This window comes from Herpailurus yagouaroundi, unplaced genomic scaffold (genome assembly GCF_014898765.1).
Source record: "Herpailurus yagouaroundi ecotype Mexico unplaced genomic scaffold, PumYag 246, whole genome shotgun sequence".
Taxonomy (NCBI): Eukaryota; Metazoa; Chordata; class Mammalia; order Carnivora; family Felidae; genus Herpailurus; species Herpailurus yagouaroundi.
In genome coordinates, this window is record NW_024412463.1 from 763,394 (window position 1) to 791,299 (window position 27,906).

General features: G+C 50.6%; 1 protein-coding gene across 1 annotated transcript in view; it reads right to left on the reverse strand.

The window, feature by feature from the left end:
- Window positions 1-27,606, reverse strand: part of KCNB1 (potassium voltage-gated channel subfamily B member 1) — a 99,662-nt gene extending 72,056 nt beyond the window's left edge. The window contains exon 1 of the mRNA XM_040459979.1: window positions 26,869-27,606. Within this exon, the coding sequence (XP_040315913.1) occupies window positions 26,869-27,435 (567 nt within the window). The 5' untranslated portion in view covers window positions 27,436-27,606. The remainder of the gene's footprint in view (window positions 1-26,868) is intronic.
- Between the last annotated feature and the right edge of the window lie 300 nt (window positions 27,607-27,906).

Genomic DNA, 27,906 nt, shown 5'->3' on the forward strand with positions numbered 1-27,906 from the left:
CTGCAAGGTTGGAGACCCATGCTCAGTCCCTGGGTCAGGGGCCTACTGGCTGTTTGACCCTGGATAACTTGCTCATCCCCTCTGAGCCTTCGTGTCCTCCCCAGAGGCAGGAAGGGTGTGGGTAGGAAGGCTCTGTTAACTCGCTAAGCATATAGGCTCTTCTCAGGGCAAGACCTGTAGCCAACAGCAGCTCACAAATCCTTGGGAGGCCTGTCACCCCCCTACTGTGCTTGCCTGATGGAGCCATGTCTGCCTGAAACAGTGCCTGGCATGTGGTTAGTCAGCTCTCAATGAATGAGATCTCATATGGATCATTTTTCCCCCAATACTCTCTTATTAAGGTATGATTTACACATCATAAAATGTCCAAGTTTTAAGCGTTCAGCGCTTAACCATTGATAAGTGGTTACACCTGTGTAACCACCACCCCGACTAAGTGTAGAACATTTCCACCACCCAGAAAGTTCCCTCGGGCCCCCTTCCAGTCAACATCCCCAAAGGCAACCACGGGTCTGATTTCTCGCACCATAGCTTAGTCTTGCCTACTCTTGGAGTCCACATAAATGGAATCATACTGTATGTTCTTCTTGACGATAACTATTACGCGAGCTCAAAATGGGCACGTGAGTGCGCACAGACACATACACCTGCACATGTGTGCCCGGGAACTCACGGACGCACCCACGCACACGGTATTTCCAAGCTGTACATCTCTCGGCTTCAGTCTGCAGCTCGGCTTGGCCCCCCCAGGCTTTCTGGTGGCTCAGGGAGGTAATGGGGCTCCCATCCCTGGGTCCAGACCCTGGGAAGGCTCCTCCAACATCTCCTTCAGCAACTTCTTACTGGATGACCTCAAGCAAACACTTAAAATCTGTTTTCTCCTTTGTAAAATGAGATGATTAACACCCACTTCATAATAAACAACTTCCCCGGACTGACCACTTACTATCCTGCCAGGCATTGTTTTAAGGGATGCACCAGTCCTAACCCAAGTCCATCCTTCCAGCAACCTTAGGGTCTAGATATAGTTATGTATGACCCCTCTCTTATAGGTAAGCGACCCGCGGCACAAGGAGGTCCAGCAGCTTGTCCGAGGTCACACGGCAGAAGAAGTGGCAGAGTTGCACGTGAACTCAGTCTGGCTCTGGATTCTCCCCTTGCCACCATTTCAGTATCACGGCTCACGGGGCGACTATCAGGGTATTATCGTCTTTGTCCGTGGGCCCCGGCACATGGCAGGCGCTTAATCAATGTCTGATGTGGCTACTACCAAGAACATCTCGGTATCTGCCATCTCGGTAATGCCTCAGAACAACCCCATTTTGCAGAGGAGGAAACTGAGGTTCAAAGAAGTCAATTGTAAAAATTCCAGATCTTCTAATTCTGAATCCCACATTCTTGCTATTTTCTCCCCACCAGGGAGGGATTTTGCCTCTTTTGTTTACTGCTATGTTCCTGGCACCTATAAGAGTGCCTGGCATATACTCAGTACTCAATAAATGTTCTTCCAATGGATGCGTACAGCAGGGAGCCCAGTGCCCTTCTTTACAGCAGGAGGACCTAAGACCTGGGGAGGGGTGTGACTTGTCCAAGGTCACACCGTGCCTTAGCACCACTGAATCTATCATTTTCTCCCTGCCTGGCTCACCCTCTCTACTTCCTGACCTGAGCAGGCCAAAAGATCTGGGAGCCCCCGACGCACTCGCAAAGGCCCACCTTAATGGGAAGCTGGCACGGAGCCTCCCCAACTTCCTTACACCGTCCAAGGTCGGTGCAGAAGCCTGCCAGGCTAACACTCAGGAAATGCCGGTCAAAGGGAAACAAGGCCCTGGCTTGCCAGAGCTTCTCCATTGGAGAGGGGGAGCATTCCTGGCAGAGAGGGTGGGGAGGGAGGGCCAGGCCAGCCTTTAAAAGCACTCTGCAAACACATGCTTGGATGGCAGCCCACTCTGGCCATGGTCCCCACCAAGTCAGCAGAAGCAGCAAAACTCTTGGGCCCTGCAGGACACTGCACGGGGTGCAGCCTGGGGGGGGGGGGGGGGTCTGTGTTCGTGAGGACTGAGCCAATAAGAGCCCACCCTGAAGATCGAGGGGAGATGGCGATGCTGGGGGAGGGGACAGACTGCCCTAGGCGGAGGGTCACTCTTAATTGTCAATCCCCAGCACTTGCACATGGATGGAAGTTTTAAACACACTGATCACTTCCTCTCAGGATTCAGGTGGGTGCTTCCAGATGCAGAGCCTGAGGCGAGGATTGTTAGGTAGCAGATGCATTGAGGAAGTACCTTTGGGAGAAGGGAGAGTGAGGGAAGCCGGACCTGCCAGGGCAGGACCTGCATTGGAAAGTGGTCTCAGCAGGCAGCTCGCTCAGCTTGAGCCCACGGGGAGCTCAGGAGTGTGGACAGCACCCGGAGCTGGTCTCCCCTTAAAGTAAGAAGGCCTCCGCACCCTTGATTCGGTGAGTCACTGGCTGCAGGCCGCCCGCAGCGGGGTGGGAGCTATTGTGGGTTGCAGACCCCCAGGCAGGCCACTCCCACTGGCCGAGGGTACTGTGAGCTATTAACAGTCGGTGGCTGCACCAGCCTGGAAAGGGGATGTGGGTGAGGCCCCATTGCGTCCCCCCCTCATTGCAATGACAATTCATCGGTACCTACACCTCCCCACCTTAGGGCCAACCCTCACGAGAAAGGAGGAAAAAATTGAAAAGACATGACGTTTTTTTCTGCCCCCCTCCATGGCAGGCTATTGCATCCGGTGTTTGAAGAACAACAACAAAAAAAAATCAAACCAAAATAAAGAAATAAAAGCACTTCACATGTCCAGGCTAACAGGATTCCAGAGTCTGCAAGGCACCGAGGGTAGCACATTGGAAGCGTGGCCTCCAGGCTCTCTGAGCTGATATGCCCGCTGCAGAGGCCTGACCCAGGACAGGATGGGGCCCGGCTCCAGGACCAGGCAGGGCAGATGAAGTTACAAGGTCAAGAAAGACAAAGCGGCCTGGCTGGGCCTCAGGGGAGGCTCTGGGACCATCCAAGGCGGGGAGGGGGGTGGGGGTGGGGTGGCAGACCCGACCCTGTGGGGAGGTGGCATGATGGAGTAGGAGCCAGGGGGCAGAGGGTCCCTGGGAAGGTGACAGCCTGGCCTGCAGCCCCCATCCCAGCTGTGAGCCCTGAGCAGCCCTGAGCAGGGCCTAGGGCAGGGCCACTCCTCACCTTTACCTCTGCCAAGTTGAACCCTCCCTCCCCTGGGCACAGCGCTCTACAGTGAGCAAAACACCTGCAGCTCAGCATGTTGAGGTGGGTGAGCCAAGGGCTCAATGCTACACATGGGGAAACTGAGGCTTAGAGAGGTGCACAGTGACCCCCTTGGTTAACAAATGTTGATTAAGCATCTACTGCTGGGGAGACTGTAGTGAACAGAAACCCCGTTGGCGTGGAGCATATATGCAAGGGGTTCAGGGGTGTGGAGAGCAAGACGGTAACAGTTGCTCTGGAAAAGTAACAATAAAGCGGGGAAGGGAGAGAGCGCCGCGGTAGAGGTGGCCGTTTAACAATGGACGGTGAGAAACGGGAGAACACCAGCTCTCGAGTTTGGCAGGTTCAGTGTTGAGATCCCAGCCCTGGCAGAGTCTCGGGCAAATGACTGGGTCTCTCTGAGCCTCCGTTTCCTCACCTGCAAAAAGGAGGCTGTTGTGAGGAGGACGGGGCTCGTATGGGCTGCACCTCTGGATAAGGGGCTCTCGTGATGAACCCTAAGGCACAGGCAAAATACGCTTTTAAAGCACACTTTGAGGGCCGCTTCGGTCAGCAGCAACGGACATCCTTGTGAGAATGTATTTCCACTAGAGACCTCCATTCTGTGATCTGGGGGGAGAGACCTGGGAGTCTGAATTCTGCTCGGGTTTAGGAACCCCTGACCTCTCAGGCTTGGGTGTGGGGTTGGCCCATGGCTGCCTCCCTGATGGAAACTCACAGGTGCCCAAAGGGGAAAGGCACTTAAGGATCACAGGGCTCAGCCGTGTGCTCCAATGATGCAGATGGGGAACCTGAAGGAAGACCAGAGAAGCTGGGTGACTTGTTCAAGGCCACACAGCTAACGAGCAGCAGAGCTGGGTCTGAGGCTGTTGACGGATGGAGAGAGTTACCAGCTGGTTCAGGTACCGAGCAGTGGGTCCCAGATAGCGGGGGTGGGATCAGTGTGAGAGCTGAACTTCACCCCAGGAACCTGCACTTTCTTTCCATTTGAGAGTGTTAAATGGCCCTCACCGGACGAGAAACAGGATCCTACTCTCCGTCGCACTCTGACCGGCCCAGGCACTGAGATCTGGATTTCTCAGCCTCACTGTTAGTGGAATCACCTTGGGAGCTTTGAAAAATACCAGACCGTGGGGCCCACCCTAGAGATCCTGATTCAATTGGTCTGGGGGGGGGGTGGTGGTGGTGACTTGGCATTGGGACTTTCAAAGGTCCTCAGATGGTTCTCATGTGCAGCCGAGACTGGTTTAGCGACACAGGGACAAGACATCAACTCACACTGATCCAGTGTGAGCAGTGCTAGCTTTTCCGATTGTCCTTCAAACCTTTGGACTCCCTTAAGGGGAAAGTCCACTTTTAAAGCTAACGGGATTTTAACACCTGTCTAACACATGTACATCTCCCCTTTTAACCCGAAGAAAGCAGGTGTCAGCCTCCAGCATCGGGCTAGAATTTCACAACATGATTTATAACTAATGGTACCAACTCTTCATGATACCAAATTTCCCCGCAAAACAACTTGATTTCAGTAAAATCAGTGAATTAATTTAAAGAAGAATATTAAGCAAATTCTATTTCGGGTATTTCCCTTGGACCCAGTAGTCTATGACTCAAACTGGTCTCACTTATGTTCTCCTCTGGCCACAAGAATTGTTTCAGAGGTGAGCACGTGACTAAAATGTACCCAGTCAGAGCCAATTCTGGAACTTTTGCTGGAACAGCCAGGAAAAAAGGCTTCTCTTTCTGCTGGCCTTGGTGCTTGTAGGATGGAGTCTGGAGAAAAAGTCACTTCAGAGGGGGGAGTGACCTTCTAAGGCCACAGGCACTAGGGCTGGAACTGAGATTTGAACCATGTGCCCAAAGGTAGTACAACTTCCAAATAAACCACATTTCTGGGGGAATTCACTGGGATCCCTCAGAACTTCTGTTACCTGGGTTTAGAGTCTTTATATGCAGCATTTAAGAAAAATTCAATAGCACCCAAGTAGGTACCTTTAAAAGCTGATAAAAAACACTGTCATTATCTTCAGCACATTCTGAGCACCAGAGAAGATGTGGCTGTGTGTAAAGATTGTGGCACCCTTGTTCCTTTCAGGGTTGGACGGTAAGAAACTTCTGGTTGGAGTCTCAGCTAGACATTTCAGACTATCTCACCCACACCCCCCCGAAAGGAGTGTGATGTCTGCTTTCTGCCTACTGTGATAACCTCTGAATCCATCCATCCATCCATCCATCCCTCCCTCCGTTTTTCTGTCTGTCCATCCATCTATCCAACACAATTTTACAGAATACTCCTAAGGAGGGAGGCACCGTGCCAGGTGCAGGAGAGACAGGTGAATACATAAACAAGTCAAGCCATCAGGGAGCCCACAGTCCACTCCAAGTGGGGGAGGGCAGGCAGTAATCAGATAATTGCATGCATGAATGTGACATTAACAGTGGGAACAAGGCCAAACCAAGGGAGACAGGCAGAACTTTGAAAACCATAACTGGGGATTTGGCCTATTCAGAGATCAGAGAGGGCTTCCTGGATGAAGAAGGCACATTCGATCTGAAAGCTTCAGGATGAGCAGGCAATAACTGGGTGAAGTAGAGAGGAAAAGCATTTCAGGCAGAGGGAACAGAATGTGCAAAGGCCTTTAGTAAGTATGTGATCAGTGTGGCTGCACACAGGAAGCCAGGAGATGAAGTCGGGGGTGAGTGGCTGGTCACATGGAGCCTTTTGGGCCCCTGGGAGAAGATGTGCCCCCTTTCCTCGCCCCATTTTTCCTTCCAGTCAAATGGAAAACTCCCACCTTTCCCCTCCTCCCTCCCTTACATGATAAAGATGTGAAGAAACCAAACACAACGCTGCCCTTAGGACTTCTGGGCTTGAGCAGTACAGCAAAGCATATGCACAACGAGAGGGAGTTTGGGCTGCTTGTGGAGAAAAGGGAGAAGAGAAGAAAGAGAAAGACAAGCAGTCCAGGAGTAAAGCGAAGAAGGGAAGCTCCAGGAGGAGCGGAGGGCGTGCAGTGGCTCAGTGCCTGGGCTCAAATCTGCACCTTTAGCTGCATTCTCGCAGGTGTCACTCGACCTCCCTGGGCTCAGTTTCCTCATCTGTAAAATGGGGGATAATAACAGTACTTTCCTCATAGGGTGCAGTGAGGGCTGGATGAATTAACGAGTTTACCAGTCTGTCTGTAAAGAGGGACGTAGGAGTGACACGTGGGTGTTATGCGGGTGTTGTCAGAACCCAGTCTGTCTCTAAACTCCTCAGAGTCCCCAGGACAGCTGGAGGGGGAGAAGTAGCTGAGGGGACAGAGGGCCCGTGGTGATGAGCTGTATGGGACAAGCTTTGGAAGGCAGCTAAGAAATCTCCCGGGGAGACCAGAACTCCTCCCTTGAGTGAGAGCATCTCATATCTGGGGGAAGGGCCAGGTTCTACAGTTTTCTGAGTAAAAAGGAAGGGGCTCTTGCCACCTCTCTCATAAGAAACCTCTAGTTCAAGGAAGATTATCCCCCACTGTTGAACTTTGGCATCCAAAAGCACTGACTGAGGGGGCTAATGGCAAATTCTTAGAAAAAAATGCCAGGGCCCATCATGAGGGAAATGATATTCAGTTTGGGAAGTCAGGAGGAAGATATTTAAGTGGAGTCATAAAAGATGAGTTAAGGAGACCAAGGGGGCCAGGGTGGGGGGGCTGCAAGATTGTTCTAGTTAGCACAGCATGTGCAAAGGTCCTGAGGTAAGACCCAGAATGGAGTCCTGAGGATCTGAGAAAAGAGATAGGGAGTCATTTAAAGTGTATAATATGAAGGTAGGGGTAGTTCTTATAAGCTCTTAGTGGCCAAATAAGGGCTTTGGAAATTATTCTGAGAGCAATGAGAAATCATGGAGGGGTGAATGCCCCTCCCTCTTGCCACTTCCCCCCATCCCCATCCAAAACCTCTGTACAGATAGAGTGGATGAGACAGGAGGCAGACTCTGCATGAAATAATATGAGGTTTGAAAAACTCTCTTAAGTATCTGAAGTGCCAACGTTCATTCGGTCAGTCAACAAATATTTAGTGGCTACTATATGCTAGGCACAGTTTTTTTTTTTTTTTAATATATGAAATTTATTGTCAAATTGGTTTCCATACAACACCCAGTGCTCATCCCAAAAGGTGCCCTCCTCAATACCCATCACCCACCCTCCCCTCCCTCCCACCCCCCATCAACCCTCAGTATTTAAGAGTCTCTTATGCTTTGGCTCTCTCCCACTCTAACCTCTTTTTTTTTTTTTTGTTCCCCTCCCCCATGGGTTTCTGTTAAGTTTCTCAGGATTCACATAAGAGTGAAACCATATGGTATCTGTCTTTCTCTGTATGGCTTATTTCACTTAGCATCACACTCTCCAGTTCCATCCACGTTGCTACAAAAGGCCATATTTCATTTTTTCTCATTGCCACGTAGTATTCCATTGTGTATATAAACCACAATTTCTTTATCCATTCATCAGTTGATGGACATTTAGGCTCTTTCCATAATTTGGCTATTGTTGAGAGTGCTGCTGTAAACATTGGGGTACAAGTGCCCCTATGCATCAGTACTCCTGTATCCCTTGGGTAAATTCCTAGCAGTGCTATTGCTGGGTCATGGGGTAGGTCTATTTTTAATTTTCTAAGGAACCTCCACACTGCTTTCCAGAGCGGCTGCACCAGTTTGCATTCCCACCAACAGTGCAAGAGGGTTCCCGTTTCTCCACATCCTCTCCAGCATCTATAGTCTCTTGATTTGTTCATTTCGGCCACTCTGACTGGCGTGAGGTGATATCTGAGTGTGGTTTTGATTTGTATTTCCCTGATAAGGAGCGACGCTGAACATCTTTTCATGTGCCTGTTGGCCATCCGGATGTCTTCTTTTTTTTTTTAATTTTTTTTTTCAACGTTTATTTATTTTTGGGACAGAGAGAGACAGAGCATGAACGGGGGAGGGGCAGAGAGAGAGGGAGACACAGAATCGGAAACAGGCTCCAGGCTCTGAGCCATCAGCCCAGAGCCCGACGCGGGGCTCGAACTCACGGACCGCGAGATCGTGACCTGGCTGAAGTCAGACGCTTAACCGACTGCGCCACCCAGGCGCCCCTCGGATGTCTTCTTTAGAGAAGTGTCTATTCATGTTTTCCGCCCATTTCTTCACTGGGTTATTTGTTTTTCGGGTGTGGAGTTTGGTGAGCTCTTTATAGATTTTGGATACTAGCCCTTTGTCCGATATGTCATTTGCAAATATCTCTTCCCATTCCGTTGGTTGCCTTTTATAGGCACAGTTTTAACACCGAGAAGACGAGAAGACACAAGCAAAACCTGACCCACTCTCTCTCTGATGGAGCTTATAATGTATTGAGATGAGTCAGATAAACCTAGAATATACCAGGTGGTGAGAGGGGCTTGAAAAAAACTAAGGGATGATAAAGGAATGGAGTGTGAAGGTCGGGGAGGGAGGAGGTGAAGGTCAGAGCGCAGGGCGCGTGAAGGTCGGGGAGGGGTTGCCTAGCATTTACTACGGGATGAGACCTAGCGAGCGACCTGTCCCTGCCAAGCGCCACTGAGTGCCCATTGTGTGCACATGCGCACGTGAGTAGGATGTAAAGACAATTCCCTAGCACCTGTCCACTCCACCGTCAATGAAGCTCCCCGCCCAGCTGGCACTCACAGTGCATTTGTGGGGACCACAGTGACCAGCACACTATTCCACTTCTCCACAGGCTGCCGCCAGCCACGCTTCTCAAGAGCCAGGAAGCCACACGCCCCTGGCATCCTTTCGGACCCTTGCCTGACACCGTTTGCCTTTCTCTGGATAATGGGACAGTGAGATCATCCGGGTTGCCCGCTGCCCCCCATCCCCTACTCCCTTGGGGTTGGTAGGGCTGCTTCCCTGGGCCCGCTCCAGGTCAACCGGCAAGAAAAAGAAGATTAAATGGAGTTGACAACAGGTCAAGGGTCTCTGGCTGGGGAATCACTGTGCAGCCGCTTTCCTGGGGATCGTGTCACTTCTCACAGCGCCGTCTGAGGGGACAGGCATCAGAAACAGGAAGAGAAAGAGGCATAAGTAACAAAATCTCACTGGCGAGATGGAGGTTTGGGGACTTTTTGTGGTTTGCGTTTCCTCAGGAACTGCTCCCTGGAGGGTGGATGATGAAGCATTAATGACACACGTAAGGGATGAAACCCACAAAATAACGAGTCAGGAACAAGGGTTCTGACTCCAAACATCAGTGTTCTCAGTGCGCCTGCCAGCACCAATCATGAGCGCCACTGAGGTGACCTGACCTCGACCTTCAAAATTCAGGCTCTGAACATCAGTTCCAACTTGGAACATCAGCGTTCCGACCTTGCCCGCTAGAGTTTCGATCACGAGTGGCGATACCCTGGCCGTGTACCCCTTGGGTCCAATTACAGATTGAGGATTCTGACAATGGATGGCAGCCTTCCCACCTTGAATCCCAGAACTGCGACCCTGAATAGCGGTGTTCCAGCAACGAACATCACTGCTGTGATCTTGAACTTCAGAATTCCAACCCTGGGCACCCCGTCTCTACCAAGAATTCCCGAATGTTCAAGCTTCCCAGCCTGAATTTGTAAAGCTGACATTACTTTGCAAGGATGTAAAGTTTAATTCTACACAATAAACTCTTCCATGGGCCCACAGTCCCTAGAAATAAGCCAAATAAGGAAGAAAGTTGAAAATAACAGTAAAAATAGCACCAGCTCATGTTGGTTGCACATCAGGCACTTTGCTGAGCACTTTCCATGCTTTTTCTCATTCAGTTCTCTAGACAACCCCATTTTACCAATGAGGAAACTGAGGCTCAGATCCAACCCAGTTTGCTGACTTAATATCCAGTGCGTTTTACAGCAACTGCAGTAGCTTTTTCTTCCTGCTCTGGTTGGAGGTTGGGTAGGGGGATGTTGGGTCCTATTAGCTAATTAGTTAAGGATTCACCCGTGAATTTCCCTGACTTGGGTTAACATCCACCGGGGGTGACTTGGGTTTTGAAGCCAAACACTTGCTTGATTCAACAAACACTTGCCACCCTGTCTTGTGCTTGACAGCAGAGAGTACGAAAAAGGGAGGGGGACCCGTTGCTTCTGTCCCCCAAGCCCCACCCTCACCTCTCCCTTCCAGGCGGGAGGGCCTCAGAGGCGAGAAATGATTCCTCCTTCTCCTTCTAGCCATCAGAAGGCTCAGTGCTTCAAGGATCAAACGTGGAGCCCTAATGGCTGAAAGTGGTCCACAAGACCATTCTGTCTGGCCCACTCAAATCTTTTAATTTTTAAAAAACTACTTGCCAACATTAGTAACTTGGGATGTCTCGTATGAAAAATAAAATCGCGGGGTGGGCCCAGAACCCAGCCCGGAGCTGAACAGCAGCTGCCTCTCTTGATGGGCACATATGCCCCAGTCCCCACCACTCCCTGCTGCCTCCTTGACACTGAGGCTGAGTGTTAACTGTCTTGCTCATTGAACTTGCCCTATTACAGTTCTTCCATCCACCTGCTTCACTTGTTATCACTACCCACCTGGCCCCTGTGGCCATCTGAGTCCGAGGTCCCAGCTCTGGCCTCTGTGTCCCAAGGCAGGGAGCTTGGAGAGGTACTTCTTCCTTGATAGAGTCACAGGGACTGAAGGACTTTCCTACACCCCTCACACCCAGGACTTCTGAGTCTTTCTTCCTAGCAGGCAGGGCCGGCTTCACAGCGAGGGGTGGGGGTGGGGGGGGGGTGCAGCCTGCCTGGTCCCACGGGGCCCTGCGACCAGAAGGGCTCCGAGTTTGGCTACGTGCTCTGCTGTCGCTGTCTTGAAATGCTTAGGGGTTTTTGCACATGGGGGACTGCATTTCATCTTGCAGCGCACCCCTCCCGCCACCCTCAGATTCTGCAACCAGCCGGGTCAGCATATCACTCAGCCATTAGGGGCATCCGGTACGCGCGCGCGTGCACGCGCACGCACGCGCACTTCTCTAATCTGTCTGGAAAACCACCTCTTTGGATTGGTCTGTTCTCTTAATCACGAGGCCGGCAAGGGTCTCAGACTTTTATGTAGGGGTGGGGGGTGTGGGGGCAGCAACCTGGACCGAGAGGGAGGGGGACTAGGGGACTTGCCTTGGGTTGCATTTACACAGAGCTTTATGTAAGATAAAGCTGCCTACCCTCCAGCCACTCCCTGGCACAGGCGTCGTGCGAAGAGTTCGGGCAGGCAAGGTGTCATCAGAGGCTTCGTTAGGGCAAGGTGTGGGGTCGACTATCTTTCTTCTCTCCCTCTTGAGAGAAGGAGGCGAAGATGAAAAACAACATCATGAACACAGCACGTGCGCTTGGCCCGGCTCAGTGCTGGCCGCTCCTGCGCGCACATCTTTCCTGCTTGACGATGCCATACCCATTTCCCAGCTGAGAAAGCTGAGGCCAGAGATGAAGGGTCTGTCTGCCCAGGTTTTCGTAGCTCACGTGGGGCAGTGTTGGGATTATGAACCCAAGCGTCCAGAGTTCTTTCCACTTATGTACCAGGGAGGTGGCACAGGTGATGAGGGAAAACACCAGTGAGGAGAAGGGTGTCTGCGCCCAGGTGGCCCTAACTTCAAAATAAAGCAGAGAGACATCCTATCTCGGGAAGAGTGTAAGGGCCATCAGATCCAAACTGGTCATTCAAGGTCAGGGAGGGCCTTTCTGAACAGGTGACATAGGAGCCGAGATCTGAAGGATGAGAAAAGGCAGCTGGTGTTGCAAGATCCAGAGTCAGAGGACCAGAGAGGTTAAGTAATTTGCTCAAGGTCACACAGGTAGCTTGTACCTTCATTCCCTCTGGCCATCCTCCAAAGCCCTCCTGACAAAGCCCCTACTCTGCATCAGGCCCCGAGGCGACTTTAGAATACAGGCCGGCCAAGTTTTCCTGTAAATGCTATTGTAACTAAAAGCAGGTTCAGATAATAGGTAAGTGAATGTGGCAGGCGTTCCAGTAGAATTTTATTAATAAAACAAGCAACCCACCTACCCGGCTTTAGAACACAGAAATGAATACAAAACAGTCCTAGATTTTGAGAACTTCCTGCCTTACTCATGGAGATAAGACAAGGTCAGAAGAAAATAGAATAGAATCCAAGAGGAAGGATGCTAAATGGCGCAACAGAGAAAGAACTTGAAGAAAGATTGCTTCTGCAATTCGGGAAGGAAGGAGGTCAAGTACAGGTTCTCAGAAGGGACCATCTGCCCTGTGAGGCCCTCTCTGACCACACCCTCTTGTTCTCTGTCAAAATACCTTGCTTCAGGGGCACCTGGGCGGCTCAGTCGATTAAGTGTCTGACTCTTGGTTTCGGCTCAGGTCATGATCTCGCGGTTTGTGAGTTCGAGCCTCATGTTGGGCTCTGTGCTGACAGCTCAGAGCCTGGAGCCTGCTTTGGATTCCGTGCCTCCCTCTCTCTCTGCCCTTCCCCTGCTAGTGCGCACGCTCTCTCTCTCTCAAAATAAATAAACGTTAAAAAAATTAAAAAAAAAACCCACCTTGCTTCTGTCCTTCACAGTTGTACACATTATGCTCTGTGATTATTTTCATTTACTTTTTTTTTAATGCATCTCTCTCCAGTAGGCTGTAAAGTCCATGGCGGCTGTAGGTTTGCCAGCTTACGTTTATTTCCCGTCTTGGTAGCAGCACTTAATCTCTCCTTGGGGTGCCATCTCCTTTACTTCCATCTCAGGGTCCCCTCCCAGCTCTAAGATGTGATCCACACTTGGCGAAGTGATTGGCTTAGGGACAGGCCAATGAAAACAGCCCTGGGGTTTTGCTGGATCTACTTGGAAAGAAACTTGCTTCCCACCCCCTCCCCACCCACCATGGAAGCCTGCAGTTGCTGGAGATTATCTTTCCGGCCATGTTACAGCCTGCTGAGAAGCCAGAGCTTAGAGATATCGGAGACTAAGTATTGATGTCATATTTAAGCCCCTGGATCCAGCCCTGCCTGAGGCCATCCCTAACCCAGGACTTTTCAGTTACATTTTTTGCTTAGGTCCGTTTGAGCTGTATACTTGTTACTTGCAACCAAGAGAATCCTAACCAACGGATACACAAGTGCTTCCCAAGCACCCAGCATGGTGCCTAGCATATAGTAACAAGCATATAGTAACAATGTGTTTGTCACACAAACAACATTGTGGCATTGAAGCAGGACCTCAAAACAAGCACACGTATCCATATAAAGTTACAAGAACTAGAGGAGACCAGAATGGAAGCTAACTTTGAATCCAGGAATGGGAGAGGATGACTGAAATTGTGGTCACCATTTGAAACAATAATAAATGATGTGTACGCATATGCGCGGCACAGGAGATGGAGGGAAGTCGATCCCTCCAAAGAGACGCTGGGAATTCCAGGCATGAAGAGAAGACGGAAGACAGGGCCAATATCATCATCCCATCTCTACCTTCTTTTTGCTCCTCACGTGCCCCTGGCAGGGGAGTCGTGGGCTGCCTCACTGGGGCCCTTGGGTCCACGAGGACTCTACGAGGCAGAGCTGGCCAAGGTGAAGGGCCCCGTGGATCACACAGGCCTCGAACGACTCCAGGATGGGCCCTGGGTAGCAATAAGTGAAATATGATGACCTATTTTTAGAAGCTGTTTGATTCCAGGTCCATTACCTGGTGGATGTGAGTGATGGTGTGGAACTGGCAAACGTAACATTATTCTCGTAGACGGCGTCCGCCTGCCAGGCCACAGTGGGCAATTATGGTGGAGACCAGCCTTGTTGCAGAGCGAAAATGGAACAGTCAGGGCATGAGGAAAACACCTCAAGTGTCTAATTTAATTGTGTCTCCTTGTTGTGAATGAAGGCCAGAGGCCACTTCTTCCTGGCCCAGGAAACATGGGCCTGAGAGTGGGCAGGTGGGAGGCACCAGGAAGGTGGGAGGATACGGAGGAGGTACACCTGAGAGACCCTTGTTTGTAGGGGAGATCCCTCTGACCAATCATCACATGATCATGCAAGTTTCCACACTCATTCACGCAACAAACATTTACTAACACTTAACTTAAGCAAAAATAATAACAACAACAATAGTTAACTTGTACTGAACACCTGCTGAGTGCCCACGACTGCTCTGAGTGCTTCAGATAGAACTGTCAGGGTGCCTGGGGGGCTCAGTTGGTTAAGCATCCGACTTAGGCTCAGATCATGATCTTAGGGTTCATGGGTTCGAGCCCCGCATCGGACTCTGTGCTGACAGCTCAGAGCCTAGAGCCTGCTTCAGATTCTGTGTCTCCCTCTCTCTCTCTGTCCCTCTACCACTCATGCTCGGTCTCTCAAAAATAAATAAACATTAAATTTTTTTTTTTTTTTTTTTTAGATAGAACTGTCACCCTGGCTGTTGTGAGACTCCTCAAATTATGGATCAGGAAGTCAAAGCCCAGAAAAGTTAAGTCATCCTCCCAAGGACACACAGCTTGAATCGTCACTGAGCTGGGATTTGAGTCCGGCCAGTCAGGCTGCAGAGCCTGCTTTTTTAAGCATTCCTGTCTCTCTGTGGGCCAGGCCTGGCATCACATAACAACCCAGAAGCTACACTTAACAGTGTTTTGTGCGAGGAAGGTATGAACATCAGGTTTTTGGAGCACAGAGGAGGGAGCAGCCAGTGCTGCCTGAAGAGGATGTGGGTGGTGAAGGAAGAGAAGCTGTGGGTAGATGAGAGGAAGAAAGGGGACAAGGCAGAAGAATCAGTCTGGCCCAAAGTATGGAGCAGGACTTTTGCATTCTGGGAATGTAAAAAGCTGAGTGCGGTATGAGTAGAGGGGTCGTGGACAGGGTATGGGCAGAGTGAATATGGAGCGGTTGGCTGGAGCCTTGAAGGCCAGGCTAAGGAATTTGGGCTTTATCCTGGGCGTAGTGAGAACCATGGAGGGGTTTTTGGAAGGGGGGATGTGAGCAGATTCTATCTGAGAAAGATGCCTCTTGGTTCTCTGCAGAGGATGAACTGGAGGAGGAAGGCTGGAGACAGGGAGGCCAGTGTGGAAGTTCAGTGGAAAGGTCAAGTTCCAACAGTGACAGGTCACCCTCTGATCTTATCTCCCCACCTCGCGGGCTGGCTCACTCTGCTTCAGCCACACTGGCCACCTGGCTGTTCCTTGACTGACCCAGACATGCTCCTGCCCCAGGGCCTTAGCACATGCTATTTTCTCCATCAGGAACACTCTTTCCCCAAAAGTCCACATACCTCCTCCTCTCCTCTTCTGATAGTCTTTATTTAGTTGACATCTTCTTGGTAAGCCCTTTCCTATGCCCCCCCCCCCCACCCCGGTCAAATACACTCTCTCCTTCCTGCTGACCTTTCTTCATGGCATTTGTTATCAACCAAAATACTACATTATTTGATCTTGTACTCTCATGCAAAATACTCCATTTTGTATCTCTAAAAGATGAATATTTAAAAAATTTTTTTAACATTTATTTATTTTTGAGAGAGAGAAAAAGATTCAGAGCACAAGCAGGGGAGGTGCAGGGAGAGAGGGAGGCACAGAATCTGAAGCAGGCTCCAGGCTCTGAGCTGTCAGCACAGAGCATGATGCGGGGCTCGAACCCACTGACTGTGAGGTCATGACCTGAACTGAAGTCGGACGCTTAACTGACTGAGCCACCCAGGCGCCCCTAAAAGATGAGTATTTTAAAACACAACCACAATAACATGATCATACCTAAAAAATGGCATTAAGTCCTCAATAGCACCAAACATCCAGCCAGTGTTCATCTTTCCCAGTCATTTCATGACTCTTTTTTCACAGTTGCTTTGCTCTGGTCAGTTTCCGTATTTGTTAATGCTTTGAATGGTTTCACTCTCTCCCCTACTAGAATATTAGTGCCATTAGAGCTGGGATCTTTATTTTGTTCTCTGCTGTGTCCCCAGTACCTGGCACAGGGCCCGGCACACAGTAGGTGTTCAACAAATCTTGCTGAATGAACACAGCCAATCATAATCATACAGCTGATACTGATCTTGTGGGCATTACATGTTTCTTACCGTTATTTACCATATTACCTTATCTAATCCTCATAACGTCTTTGTGCAGCAGGGGCTATGATTGGACCCATTTTACAGAAGGGGAAACTGAGCCATGTGGCTCAAGGACTCACAGCTAGAAAATGGCCAGGGCATAAGACCTGAGACACAGACTGGGTGTCCATGGATGCTGATGGAGGCTGAGGGTTTATGGCTGCCCAGAAACTGCCCCCACATCCCACATAGTCTTCACAGTTTCCTCTGCCCCCACCCTCCCCCACCCAGGCCGCCATCTTCTCTTGCTTGGAACATTGCAACATCCTCCTGGCAGCTGGTCATCCTTTATTTCTGTAAAATGCCCACTTTCCAGGCAACATCCAGGGGGTGGACGTCCACGATGCACAGGACAGCTCCTCACAACAAAGAATTATCCATCTTCAAAGATCCAAAGTGCTGAGGTTGAGAAACCAGAAGTATCCTGCATCCAGAGCTTAGCTGAAGTCCATGCGAGTCAGACTTCCAAAAATGTGTTAGTGATAGCAATGAAAGTCCCAAAGTTGGTACGCCAAATTGCTTTTTTCATCAATTAGTGTGTATTCTCAGTTATCTTTAGGATAACACCTTTCATTCCTTTGACAAACATTTACTGATTGCCTGCTCAATGGCAGGCACTGTTCTAGGCACTGGGGACACAACAGTGAACAAAACGGACAAAAGCTCTGCCCTTTGAAGCTGGTATCCAAGTGGGGAACAGAAAAAGTAATTGCACAATTAAGTAATTATATGCTATGTCAGGTGGAGAAACATAAAGCAGGAGAGGGGAATGGAGAGTGTTGGGGATACTGTTTTATAGGGTGGTTGGGAATGCCTCGCTAAGATGACATTCGAACTGAGATCTGAAGAGTGTGGGCAGTGAGTCTTATGGCTATCTGCAGGAAGACTACCAGGCAGAAGAAACAGCAAATGCAAAGGTCCTCAGGTGGGAGCGTGGTATGTCTGAGGAATAGCAAAGAGGCCACTGTGGGTAGACTGCAGTGACGGAGAGAGGGAGGGTGGTAGAGAAGGAGGCCGGAAGGACGTTGGAAGAGAGAGGAAAGATGCCAGACAAGGGCCCTGGATGACAGGACTCGAGCTTTTTCTCCGAGGGAGATGGGAGCCATGGGAGGATTCTGAGCAGGGGGGTGAGCAGATCTGACTCAGAAGTTCCTCTGGCTCCATGTGGAGGACAGACTGCGGGGGTGTGGGGAGGTGGGAGCACAGACAGGAAGAGGCTCCTGCAGTGGTTCAGATAAGAGAGGAGGGGGACCTGAGTCAGGAACGCAGCAGTGGGGCAGTGAGAAGCGGCCACATTCTGGACAGGTGTCACTGACGTGTGTGTGTGTGTGTGTGTGTGTGTGTGTGTGTGTGTGTGTGTGTGACTGGCATTCCACAAAGCTTTCTTCAGTGGAAAAGGAGAATGGGGGGGCCATGCTGGATGTGTCAGGGACTGTCCCTTATCTCTGTCAACAATGACCCAGACGGCACCTCGCTACATCCCCAGCACAGTGTGCAGAACTCTACATCTGTCAGGACCTCTGACTCTCCTTACCCCAGGGCTCTTCCCAGGAGTCAAAGTCATCTGGAGCCACAAATGGTGCTGGGAAAACTGGATGCTCATGTGCAAAAGGATAAAGTTGGTCCCTTACCTTACACCACACACAAAAATTAACTCAAAGTGTTTCAAAGACCTAAACGTAAGACCTAAAAGTATAAAACTCTTAGAAGAAAAGATAGGTGGAGGACATTGGATTAGGCAAGGACTTCTTCGCTTCGACACCAAAAGCACCGACAACCAGAGAAAAAAATAGACACATAGGACTTCATCAAAATTAAAAACTTAGGTGCATTAAAGGACACAATCACTCAAGGGAAAAGGCAACCTACAGAATGGTAAAAAATATTTGCAGGTAGGGGCGCCTGGGTGGCTTGGTCGGTTAAGCGTCCGACTTCAGCTCAGGTCATGATCTCACAGTCTGTGAGTTCGAGCCCTGCGTCGGGCTCTGTGCTGACAGCTCAGAACCTGGAGCCTGTTTCAGATTCTGTGTCTCCCTCTCTCTGCCCCTCCCCTGTTCATGCTCTGTCTCTCTCTGTCTCAAAAATAAATAAAACGTTAAAAAAAATTAAAAAAAAAATTTGCAGATCACACATCTGATAAGGGGTATTATAATACCCAGAATATATGAAGAACTCTACAACTCAACCACCAAACACAAACCACTTGATTAGAAAATAAGGAAATTACTTGAACAGACATCTCTCCAAAGAACGTGTACAATGGCCAGCAAGCACACGAAAAGATGCTCCACATCACTCATCATTAGTGAAATGCAAATCAAAACCACAACGAGATACCACGTCACACACAAAAGAGTGGCTGTTATCAAAAGAACAGAAAATACCAAGTGTTGGTGAGGACTGGAGAAATTGGAACCCTTGTGCACTGTTGGTGGAAATGCACCATGATGCGACAATATGGCGGTTCCATGGTGGTGATCGAATTACCACACGATCCAGCAATTTCACTACCAGCTACATACCCAAAAGAATTAAAAGCAGGGTCTTGAGGAGGTATTTGTACCCCCACGTTCATGGCGGCATTGTTCACGGTAGCCGAAAGGTGGAAGCAAGCCAACCATCCGTTGATGGATGAAGGGCTAAACAAAGTATGGCCCGCACATACAATGGAGTATTATTCAGCCCTAAAGAGGAAGGAAATCCTGACACAGGCTATAACATGGATGAACTGTGAAGACGCTGACCTAAGTGAAATAAACCAGTCATAAAAAGACAAATATAGTATGATTCCATTTATATGAAGTACTTAGAGCAATCACCTTCATAGAGACGGAATGATGATTGCCAGGGGCTGAGAGGTAGGGAATGAATTTAACAGATACAGAGTTTCAGGTTTGCAAGATGAAAACGTTCTGGAGACTGGCTGCACAGCAACGTGAATACACTCAACCCTATTCAACTACACACCTAAAAATGGTTAAGAGGGTGAATTTTATGTTATATGTATTTTGCCATAAATAAAGCAAGAAATCATCTGGGGGTTATATTCCTACTGTGGGGCCCAGGCAGAAGTGTTTCTCAAAGCTCAAGGGATGTGGACTTTATCGGTGAAATTACCTATGAAAATAATGCTTAATGCTAACCCTGTGTCTCCAGTGGTCCCATCCAGAAGCCTTTGGGGGCAAGGTCCTTATGGATCAGGAGCCAGGAACACCCCCAAGTCAGGCGGGAGACACCAAATACACCTCTCCCCTCACAGCATTCTCCCTACGGTGAGAAGGCAAAGCTGGGGGTGGCATCCCTGGGCTCGCTTCTTACTTCCGGAAGGCTAGCCACACGGCACAGAGGCCAGACCACGGGCTCCCGGTCAGGGAGTCCTCCTATTCCCTGTGTGACCGTGGGCCAGCCACTTTGCCTCCCGGGGTCTCAGTTTCCATGGCGGCAAATTTTCCCTCCCTCACTGGGTGATGTGGGAATTGGATCTGGTGGGCATGTAATGTTCCTTGCACTGTGCTTGGCTCTCCTCACTGGAAGCCGTGAGTGGTAGCTACGGCTGCCATTGCTTCTCATTTCATCGGGGAGGGATGGGGAAGGGGCCGACACAGCCCGCTGGCCCTGGGTTTTCTTCTTTTAAGACCATCTCCGGTGGGGGTGTTGTCGTAAGAGGCCTTTCTGGCCCGCAAGACAAGACTAGGACACTGATGAAGAAACATTTCCCACAGATCTTTGGCTCGCTCCCCCAGGACCAGATCCGAAGTCAGGGATCCAAACACAAGCAGCTTATGTGGGAAGGGATCCCAGAAAACCCTGGTAGGGGAGAGGGGACGTGAGACGGGGAAGGGAAAGAAGCAAACTGGGTGTATTGTCAAGCAAGGAACTACTTACTGTAGGCACCTGGAGCTTAATTCTTCTCAGGAACTCTGGGGCCCAGTGTAGACCATCCGGTGCTGAGTTATACCCCGCTCCAGGGTGAGGGAACTGGAGTGTTTGCAACCTTCCCCCGTCAGGCAGCAGTTGAGGGCTGCTCTGGGTGGGGCATCAGGTCCCTGTCTTTACTGGACTCCACCGGCCAGAGGGAGCCTCTAAGGCAAAGAACAGTAGGTGCTGGTGGCTGGGAGTTGGGCTAGTGGCCCCGAAATGGTAAGAGCTAAAAGGATCTGGGTAAGACCTGCATGGCCTCTATCAGGGCTGAGTCCCGACGGCCCCTCTTGCTGTTGAGCAAGTTATAGAACTTCACCTTACCATGAGCATGTACCATTTTAAAGGAAGAACAACTCTTTGGAAAGGAGCTTATTGATCTGGCAGGATCGTCAGGAGGATGAAATGAGACAATGACAATTAAAAGCAAAACAAAACAAAACCCCCCGACAGTTACTGAATGCTTTCTCTGTGCCAGACCCTATTCGAAGTGCTTTGTGTGCATTAACCCATTTAATTCGGTAGCAATTCAAGGAGACAGGAACTGTTACTGCCTTCATTTTATGAGCGAAGGACCCAGGGCACAGAGAAGCACAGCGTTTCGTCCCAAGTCACACGGTTAGTGAGTAAAGGAACCAAACTTTGAACCTGGGCAATCCAGCTCTAAAATCAGGGCTCCCATCCATGATACTATTAAGTCTAGGAAGTACACAAAGTGCTGGATATGGAGTTGGTGTTTATTATTCTCTTTCAGTTAATGAAGCTTTGGCCAAACGTTCATTTGGCCAACACTTTCCTTCCTAAGCATTTTCACATTTTCACATCTTGTAGCCTTTCAAAACCCCCGGGAGACCCACTGCCAAGGTGCGATCCTGATCGATTCCAAAGGAATGGAAAGATCTTTGAGCCTTGATGAGGGTACCAGTGAGGCCAGAAAGGCCTGGAAACGGTCCCTGACCTTTCACCAGCTCGATGCAGGACCCAGGCTAGTTGAAACATCCGCCGTGTTTCCTTGTATCAAAAGGGGGTACGGCATTTCTGAAGCCCAACTTCAATGCCTTACATCCACTATCTTACTTAATCCCTTGGGCAACCCCATGAGGTGGGTTTTATTATCATCCTCATCTACAGATTAGAAAACGGAAGCTACGGTTGCTGGGATTCCAACCCAGGACTGTGTGACCCCACAGCCAGGATTCCGCATCTCTGCCATTTCGTCTCCAAGGAATAAATACAGACATCTAGGATGACTGACCTGGGGCTGGCAAGAACCTCAGCCAGACGACTTAATGATAATACATGAAGCCCCCTGGCTCAGGTCAAGGAAGCAGAAGCATCATCACATTAGAGGCATGAAGTCCCAAAGGGGCAGGCAGTGACCCGGCAATTAACAACACTGTAATAGGAGAGGTTGCCAACCAGGGGTGTAGCAGGTATAGAGGAATTCCGTGATAACGTGAATAATCACTGTTGTCATTTATCGAATGCTGACCACGTGCCAGGCACTTTATGCAGCGTGTCTCCTCATGGCCCTCTGAGGTGGGCTCCCTTATAATTCCCATTTCCTAGATGAGGAAACTGAGTCACAGAAGGAAAGGAACTTCCAAAGTCATATCACTGGCAAGCCATGGAGTTGAGACAGAATCACATCTGCTGGACCCCAGAGATGATTCTCTTTCTTCTTTTTTTTTAGATTTTATTTTTATGTAATCTCTACACCCAAAGTGGGGCTCGAACCTACAACCCTGAGATCAAGAGCTGCACACTCCCCGGACAGAGCCAGCCAGGTCCCACCCCCACCCTTTCACCTGAGATGATTCTTAAGCAAATCTGTGGTGGGCAAAATACTGATCACTGCCATTACATAAAGACCATTCCTGCTTTTGAATATAATAATATATAATGATGATTGTTCACACATATAAAGTACTTTCCACTTGCAAATTATATTCACATCTGAAATCTCACTGAGTCATCAAAACAGCCCAAGAGGTGGGCATGGCTATAACTACCATTTGGCCGATGAGCTTACTGAAGCTCTGACAGCTTGAAAGGTCTACCCAAGATTCCAGGATTAAGAAACGCAGGCTGGGAGCTAGACCAAGCTGGGTTCAAACCCTGGTCCAAACCCCATTTTCATTCCTTCAACAAATATTTGCTGAGCATTTGCTTATGTGAGTTCTAGCAAGTGACTTCACCTCGCAGAGCCTCCATTTACTCTCTGTGAAAGAATCCGTTGAAAAAAAATTTTTTTTAATATTTATTTTTGAGAGAGAGAGAGCGTGAGTGGCAGAAGGGCAGAGAGAGCCAGAGACACAGAATTCGAAGCAGGCTCCAGGCTGTGAGCTGTCAGCACAGAGCCCAACACGGGGCTTGAACTCACAGACCGCAAGAACGTGATCTGAGCTGAAGTCAGACACCCAACTGACTGAGCCACCCAGGTGCCCCTGAGTCTTAATACCCCTCATCAAAGCCATTCTTTCCCCGCATCTGAAAATGCCACACTTGCTTCCCCCAGGCTTCCTTGCAGTGAGAACATGAGCATGTGACCAGATCGTGGCCAATAGGATGTGAAAAGAAGTCTCATAGAGCCTCCTGGGAAAGGTTTGCCTCTCAGAGAAAAGGTGGTACACAGGAGGAAATGTCCCTCTTCACTGGGTGGATCTCATGGGCCTACATTAGCCCTCTTGTGACATGAGGCATCCAGCCTGAGGACCAAGCCAGCTGGAGGACTAACCAGCTACCTTGGGGTTTTCTGTTATGTGAGAATCTTCCCTCTTGTAGAGGCCACTTTGAGTCTTCTATTTTATTACTTGCAGTCCAAATTGGCAGATTATCTGATAGGATTGTTGAAGGGATTTCAATGAGATAGGACATATAAAGTACCTCTAATCAGTGCCTAGCACCATAAACAGTAGCCAATCTGGAAATCAGGAAATTATCCCAGACTGAGATATATGCCGTGAGACTATTCCAGGGAGGGCAGACACTCCTGGCCTCGGAAATTATTTCCCTCTTGCTCTCCTGCTAAGAAAAACCTGTAGAGTTTTCCGAGAAAGCAGAAACCCAGTGGTGGCCCAGGACCACAGCCCTGTCGCTCCAACGGGGCTGACCCTAGCTTCCCAACAAGAATCAATCACGTTGCCTTTTGGCTAATGGATTTTGATTTCCACGCCCCTGACGGTGAAGGCTAGGGCCTGTGCTTTGGCTTGCCTCCCGTTGCCGAACATCCCATCAATTATTAACAGCGTCAGCTCTGTCTTCCAGTACTGCTATCAGAAGGAAATAGTTTGTCGCAACTCAGCCCACCTGGTCATAGAGAAGGGCCTGCGCTCATTATTTAGCAAAAAAAGCCCCACCTACTCCTACGCGCACTGTGCTAAATCTCGACAAACATGATTTCTTGATGACCCTGCAAGGTGGGCCTTTTAGCTCCAATTTATAGGTGGAAGGCTAGGGTTTACGGAGGCGAAGAACCTACGTGAGGCCTGAAACTGGGGAGGTGATGCGGCTGGGCCCAGACCCCTGGTCTGTCCTTGCTCTAAACACATGAGGTAAGGTTGTTTCTGTATCTCACAACCACCTGGGAATGATCCTGCATTTGACCACCTCCTTCTGTGGTCTCCAAGAAATTTCCATAGGCTCTACTGTTCTGACAAGCAAGACAACCAAGTGGGGGGATGGACGGGGTGGGATGGGCAAAGTGCAGACAACTGAAGGAGGCCAGAGGCCGGGGGAGCTGGGCCGCAGGCAGGCAGTGAGGAAGGAGAGACAGAGCCCCCACACCTGAGACACCCTGACTGACGGATTGCTTGATCCATTCATTCACTCATTCCACGTGTAGTTATTTGGAGCTCCTCTGCACCAGGTACCTTGATGGGTGCTGGGAACAGAGCAGCAAATACAACTCGTGGCACTCACACTCTTGAGGGGGAGAAAGGAAAGGAAGCAAATGCAATTTCAGATGGTGCTTAAAGCCTATGCAGGAAAGACCCTGAGTGAGGTCGCAGAGAGTAAGGAGAAGGAGGCTGTTTTGGACTGGAGTTAGGAAAAGTCTCTCTGCGGAGGGGTTATTTGGACAGGGACCTGCACAAATGAGGAATGAGGAGAAGCAGCTGGCCACGGGACAAGTTGGGGAAGAGCACTGTAGGCAGCAGGAATAGCAAATGCAAAAGTCCTGAGGAAGGCTAAAGCCTGCCCTGTTTCAGGAATAGCGAGGAAGCCAGTGGGTCTGGAGCCCAGTGAATGACAGGAGATTGGACAGGTGAGTTCAGAGAGGACGTGGGGGCCGATTCAGTAGCGTCTGGTACGCCACGGTGGAGGGAGTGGATTTTATTCAGAGTGTTGTGGGAAATCTCTGGAGGATTTTAAGCAGATGAGGCTCACTCTGGCTGCTGTGTGGGCAACGGATCGCGGGGGGCAAAAGTGGAAGCGGGGAGACTAGAGAGGCGTCTGTGGCATTAAATCATTATGGAAAGAACAAGGTCTTCAAAATCACACTTGGGTTTGAACTTCTGGCTACTCCCGTTTGCTTGCTGTGTGACCTCAGGCAAGTTATTCAACCTCTCTGAACCTATTTGTGAAAGGTGGGATAACAACAGAGAGCTGGTGTAAGGATTAATTGTGTTGTTACATTTCGTACACAGTAAAATATTTGATCAATGGTGGTCAGGATTTCTGTTGAGGATCAATGAGCCTGCCTGCCTCCCCATCTCCGTTCTGCCTGAAGAATATCCTAGACTGTCCATCTGCCAGGAATGTGAGCTGACAGCCTGAGCCTGGGATCACGGAGAGGTCATGAAGCTCGTCCCTGCGAGCGGATTAACCCGAGGGCAAGATGAGGCTGTTTATTGCCAGACGGCGTCTTTTGCAAGCCTGAGCTCCCCTATCTTGCTGCCAGACTCCAACCCAAACACGGTCCTTTGCCTGCTTCTTCTGTGGGAGGGCGGCTCGACCCCTGTGGCCCCTCAGTCTCATGTCTTAGGGACAGGACAGGGAGGGGGAAGAGTCATGTTTGGACCTAAATAGGGTGTGTGTAGGAAGAACCCATGTCAGGCCTGGAAATAGCAAAGTAAGTCTGCTGATCCTAAGCCGGTTAAGGGTGAGTGACTGTCTTAAGAGGGAGGTTTTTTGGACACGAAACCTAGGGCAGGATTATGGTCAGAGGCAGCCCACAGAAGAAGAAACCAGGCCTAGAAATCTCTACTTAGGGTTGCCAGGGAAGAGAGAAAACCTTCAGGCCTCCCTCCACCCTCCTACCAGCCACCTCCTCTTGCATTCCTTCTCAGAGGCCTCTTCCTGGGCAGCCAGATCTAGTAAAAGGACCCAGCCTTGCAGGTGGATCTTCAGTAATGGGCTACCTAAGCCAGGGGAATCCCACAAGGAGAGGCCAGGCCGGGCAGGAGGCAACCTGAGCAAATACATGATGCTGATATATATGCTTCCTCCTGCCTTTTTCTTTTTGCCACGAATACATTTACCTACCTGCTCACTCCACCCCCACCCTCCTCTTGGCCCCGCTCTTCGAAAGTGAGTTATGTCCAACATATCTTTCCCAAAGTGGTCTTCCTGGATTTCAACATCAACACTTCTCTTTTCTGGCTCCCTCCGGGCCTCCCACAACCTCTTTTAGAGTGCTGAGCACACTGTGTTGTCATGCATTCCCGACACCCTGCCTGTTGGCCACCTGAAGACAGGCCCCATCTCTCCGAGGCATTCCCAGAAGCCAGCTCAACACAAAGAAGCTGCTCATCAACCAGTGACCCCCTTCCCTGGCCTGTCCCCCCACCCCAAGTCTTCCTCAGTCTGTTACAGCCTCTGCCTTTACCCAACAGCACACTGGTCCACTCAGTGCGACTGAAGCCTTTCTGTCTCCTTCTGCTTCATTTTCCACATTGCCTCATTTTTCTCTCTCATTTCAAAATTTACATCCTCTTCCGACAGCCCAAGCATCTTTACAAGCTGCACCAAATCATTCTTGGAATAAACTCACCAAACAAATAAAGAAAGAACAAACCAGGGGTGACCCTTCGCCCACAAGCATCCACAGCCAGCTGCATTCGTCATGCATGCACACACCCACCCCTGAGACTCTTTGCCTCATTTTCCTTACTTATGTTAAAACTGCCTGACAGTATTTCAGTGTCCTCCACGCATGTCTGTAAGCTGCTTTCATTCCTTCCTTGGGGCAAAGTGGGGTTATGAATACAGGGATAAGTATTAGAATCCCAGGTGACCACCCCCCCTCCAGTCTGGGTCTAGGACTCCACAAGGGAGCACTGTGTATACAGACCACACTCTACTCCATCCCAGCAAGGCTTTCGCGTCGCTCTGTGCTTTCTTATTTACAGCGCCCACCCCTTTGCTGTGGATTTTTTATGCCTCCACAAATCCTTGTCTCCCACAAAGTCGAGGTATTGAATAATGAAGGGATGAGGTCACCAATGCAAATAGGAACAGTCCAAAGGGGTTGGTCCTCATCTCTGAGGCCTGGGCCATAGCCCCTCCCCTTTCTGGTCTCATTTGGGAACTAAACCAGAGGACCCCCCCCCCCCCCGCCCCAACACACACAGCAGGCCGTGGTCCTCGATCTGGAGACACAAGCAGAGCCACCGATGCAATCTCCCGCAGATCCCAGACTCACCTTGGCAGCCACGGAAGAATTGGGCTTCTCCAGGAGGTCCCAGAGCTTTTTCCTCTTCTCTGCACAGCACGTGTTATCGAACTCCTCCCCCTCTCGCTCCCTCAGGGTCTCTGCCTCCCGCTTGAGCTCCTCGTTCATCTGCTCCTTTTTCTGGTGGTAGCGGGCCTGGCAGCAGGACTCCAGGTAGATTTCATCGATGCCCCAGTAGTCGAGTTCTTGGCTGAAGCTCAGCGCGCACATCTCCTCCATCATGTGCAGCCGCCCGGTGCGGTAGAAGTTGAGGATGGAGGTGAAGGCGCCTGGATGGCGGTCGAAGAAGTATTCGTTGTCGTCGAGGCTGTAGTCGTCGCATACCTCGAGCAGCGAGTCGTGCGTGTTGCAGTCCCGCAGCTTGCCCAGCCGCGTGCGGGGCAGGCGGTCCAGGGTGCGCCAGAGCACCTCGTGCGCCAGACCCCCGACGTTGAGGCGGACGCGCCGTGAGCACGCCTTGCTGCGCACGATCTCCATGGGCTCGGGCGGCAGCGAGCTGGTGGAGCGGGAGCCATGCTTCGTCATGCCCGCCGGCATCGCTGGTCCGGCTGCCCCCGCCCCCCCTGCCCCCCCAGGCCGCTGTCACTGGACGGCAAGGCCGGCCGCCGCGGGGGAGGGGGGCAGGGAGCGCTGTGGGCTGCTGGGGGTGCAGGGGGCCGCGCGGGCGCGCGTCACGGCCGTCTTCTCACCTCCATCCCGACCGCTGCAAGGCAGGAAGCGGACGCGGGTCAGCAAACAGAGAGCTGGGCGCGGCCCCTCCCCACCCCTCCACCGGGACCCCAAGCGGCCTTGACCTTCCCGGTGCTTAAGCGGCTCAGGGGGTGTGGGGGGGGGGGCGCGGTGCAGAAATGCTTGGCGCTGTCCCTCCCGCCGGTGCTGAAGTCCGCCCCACCCCATGGGTGGAGGGAGGGGCCGCTCTTCGGGGCGGGGAGAGGGCCCCCAAGAGACGCTCAGGGGACCCGGGAGGCCCCACCCCGGGGTTCTGCGGCCCAGGCCCGACCCAGCCGC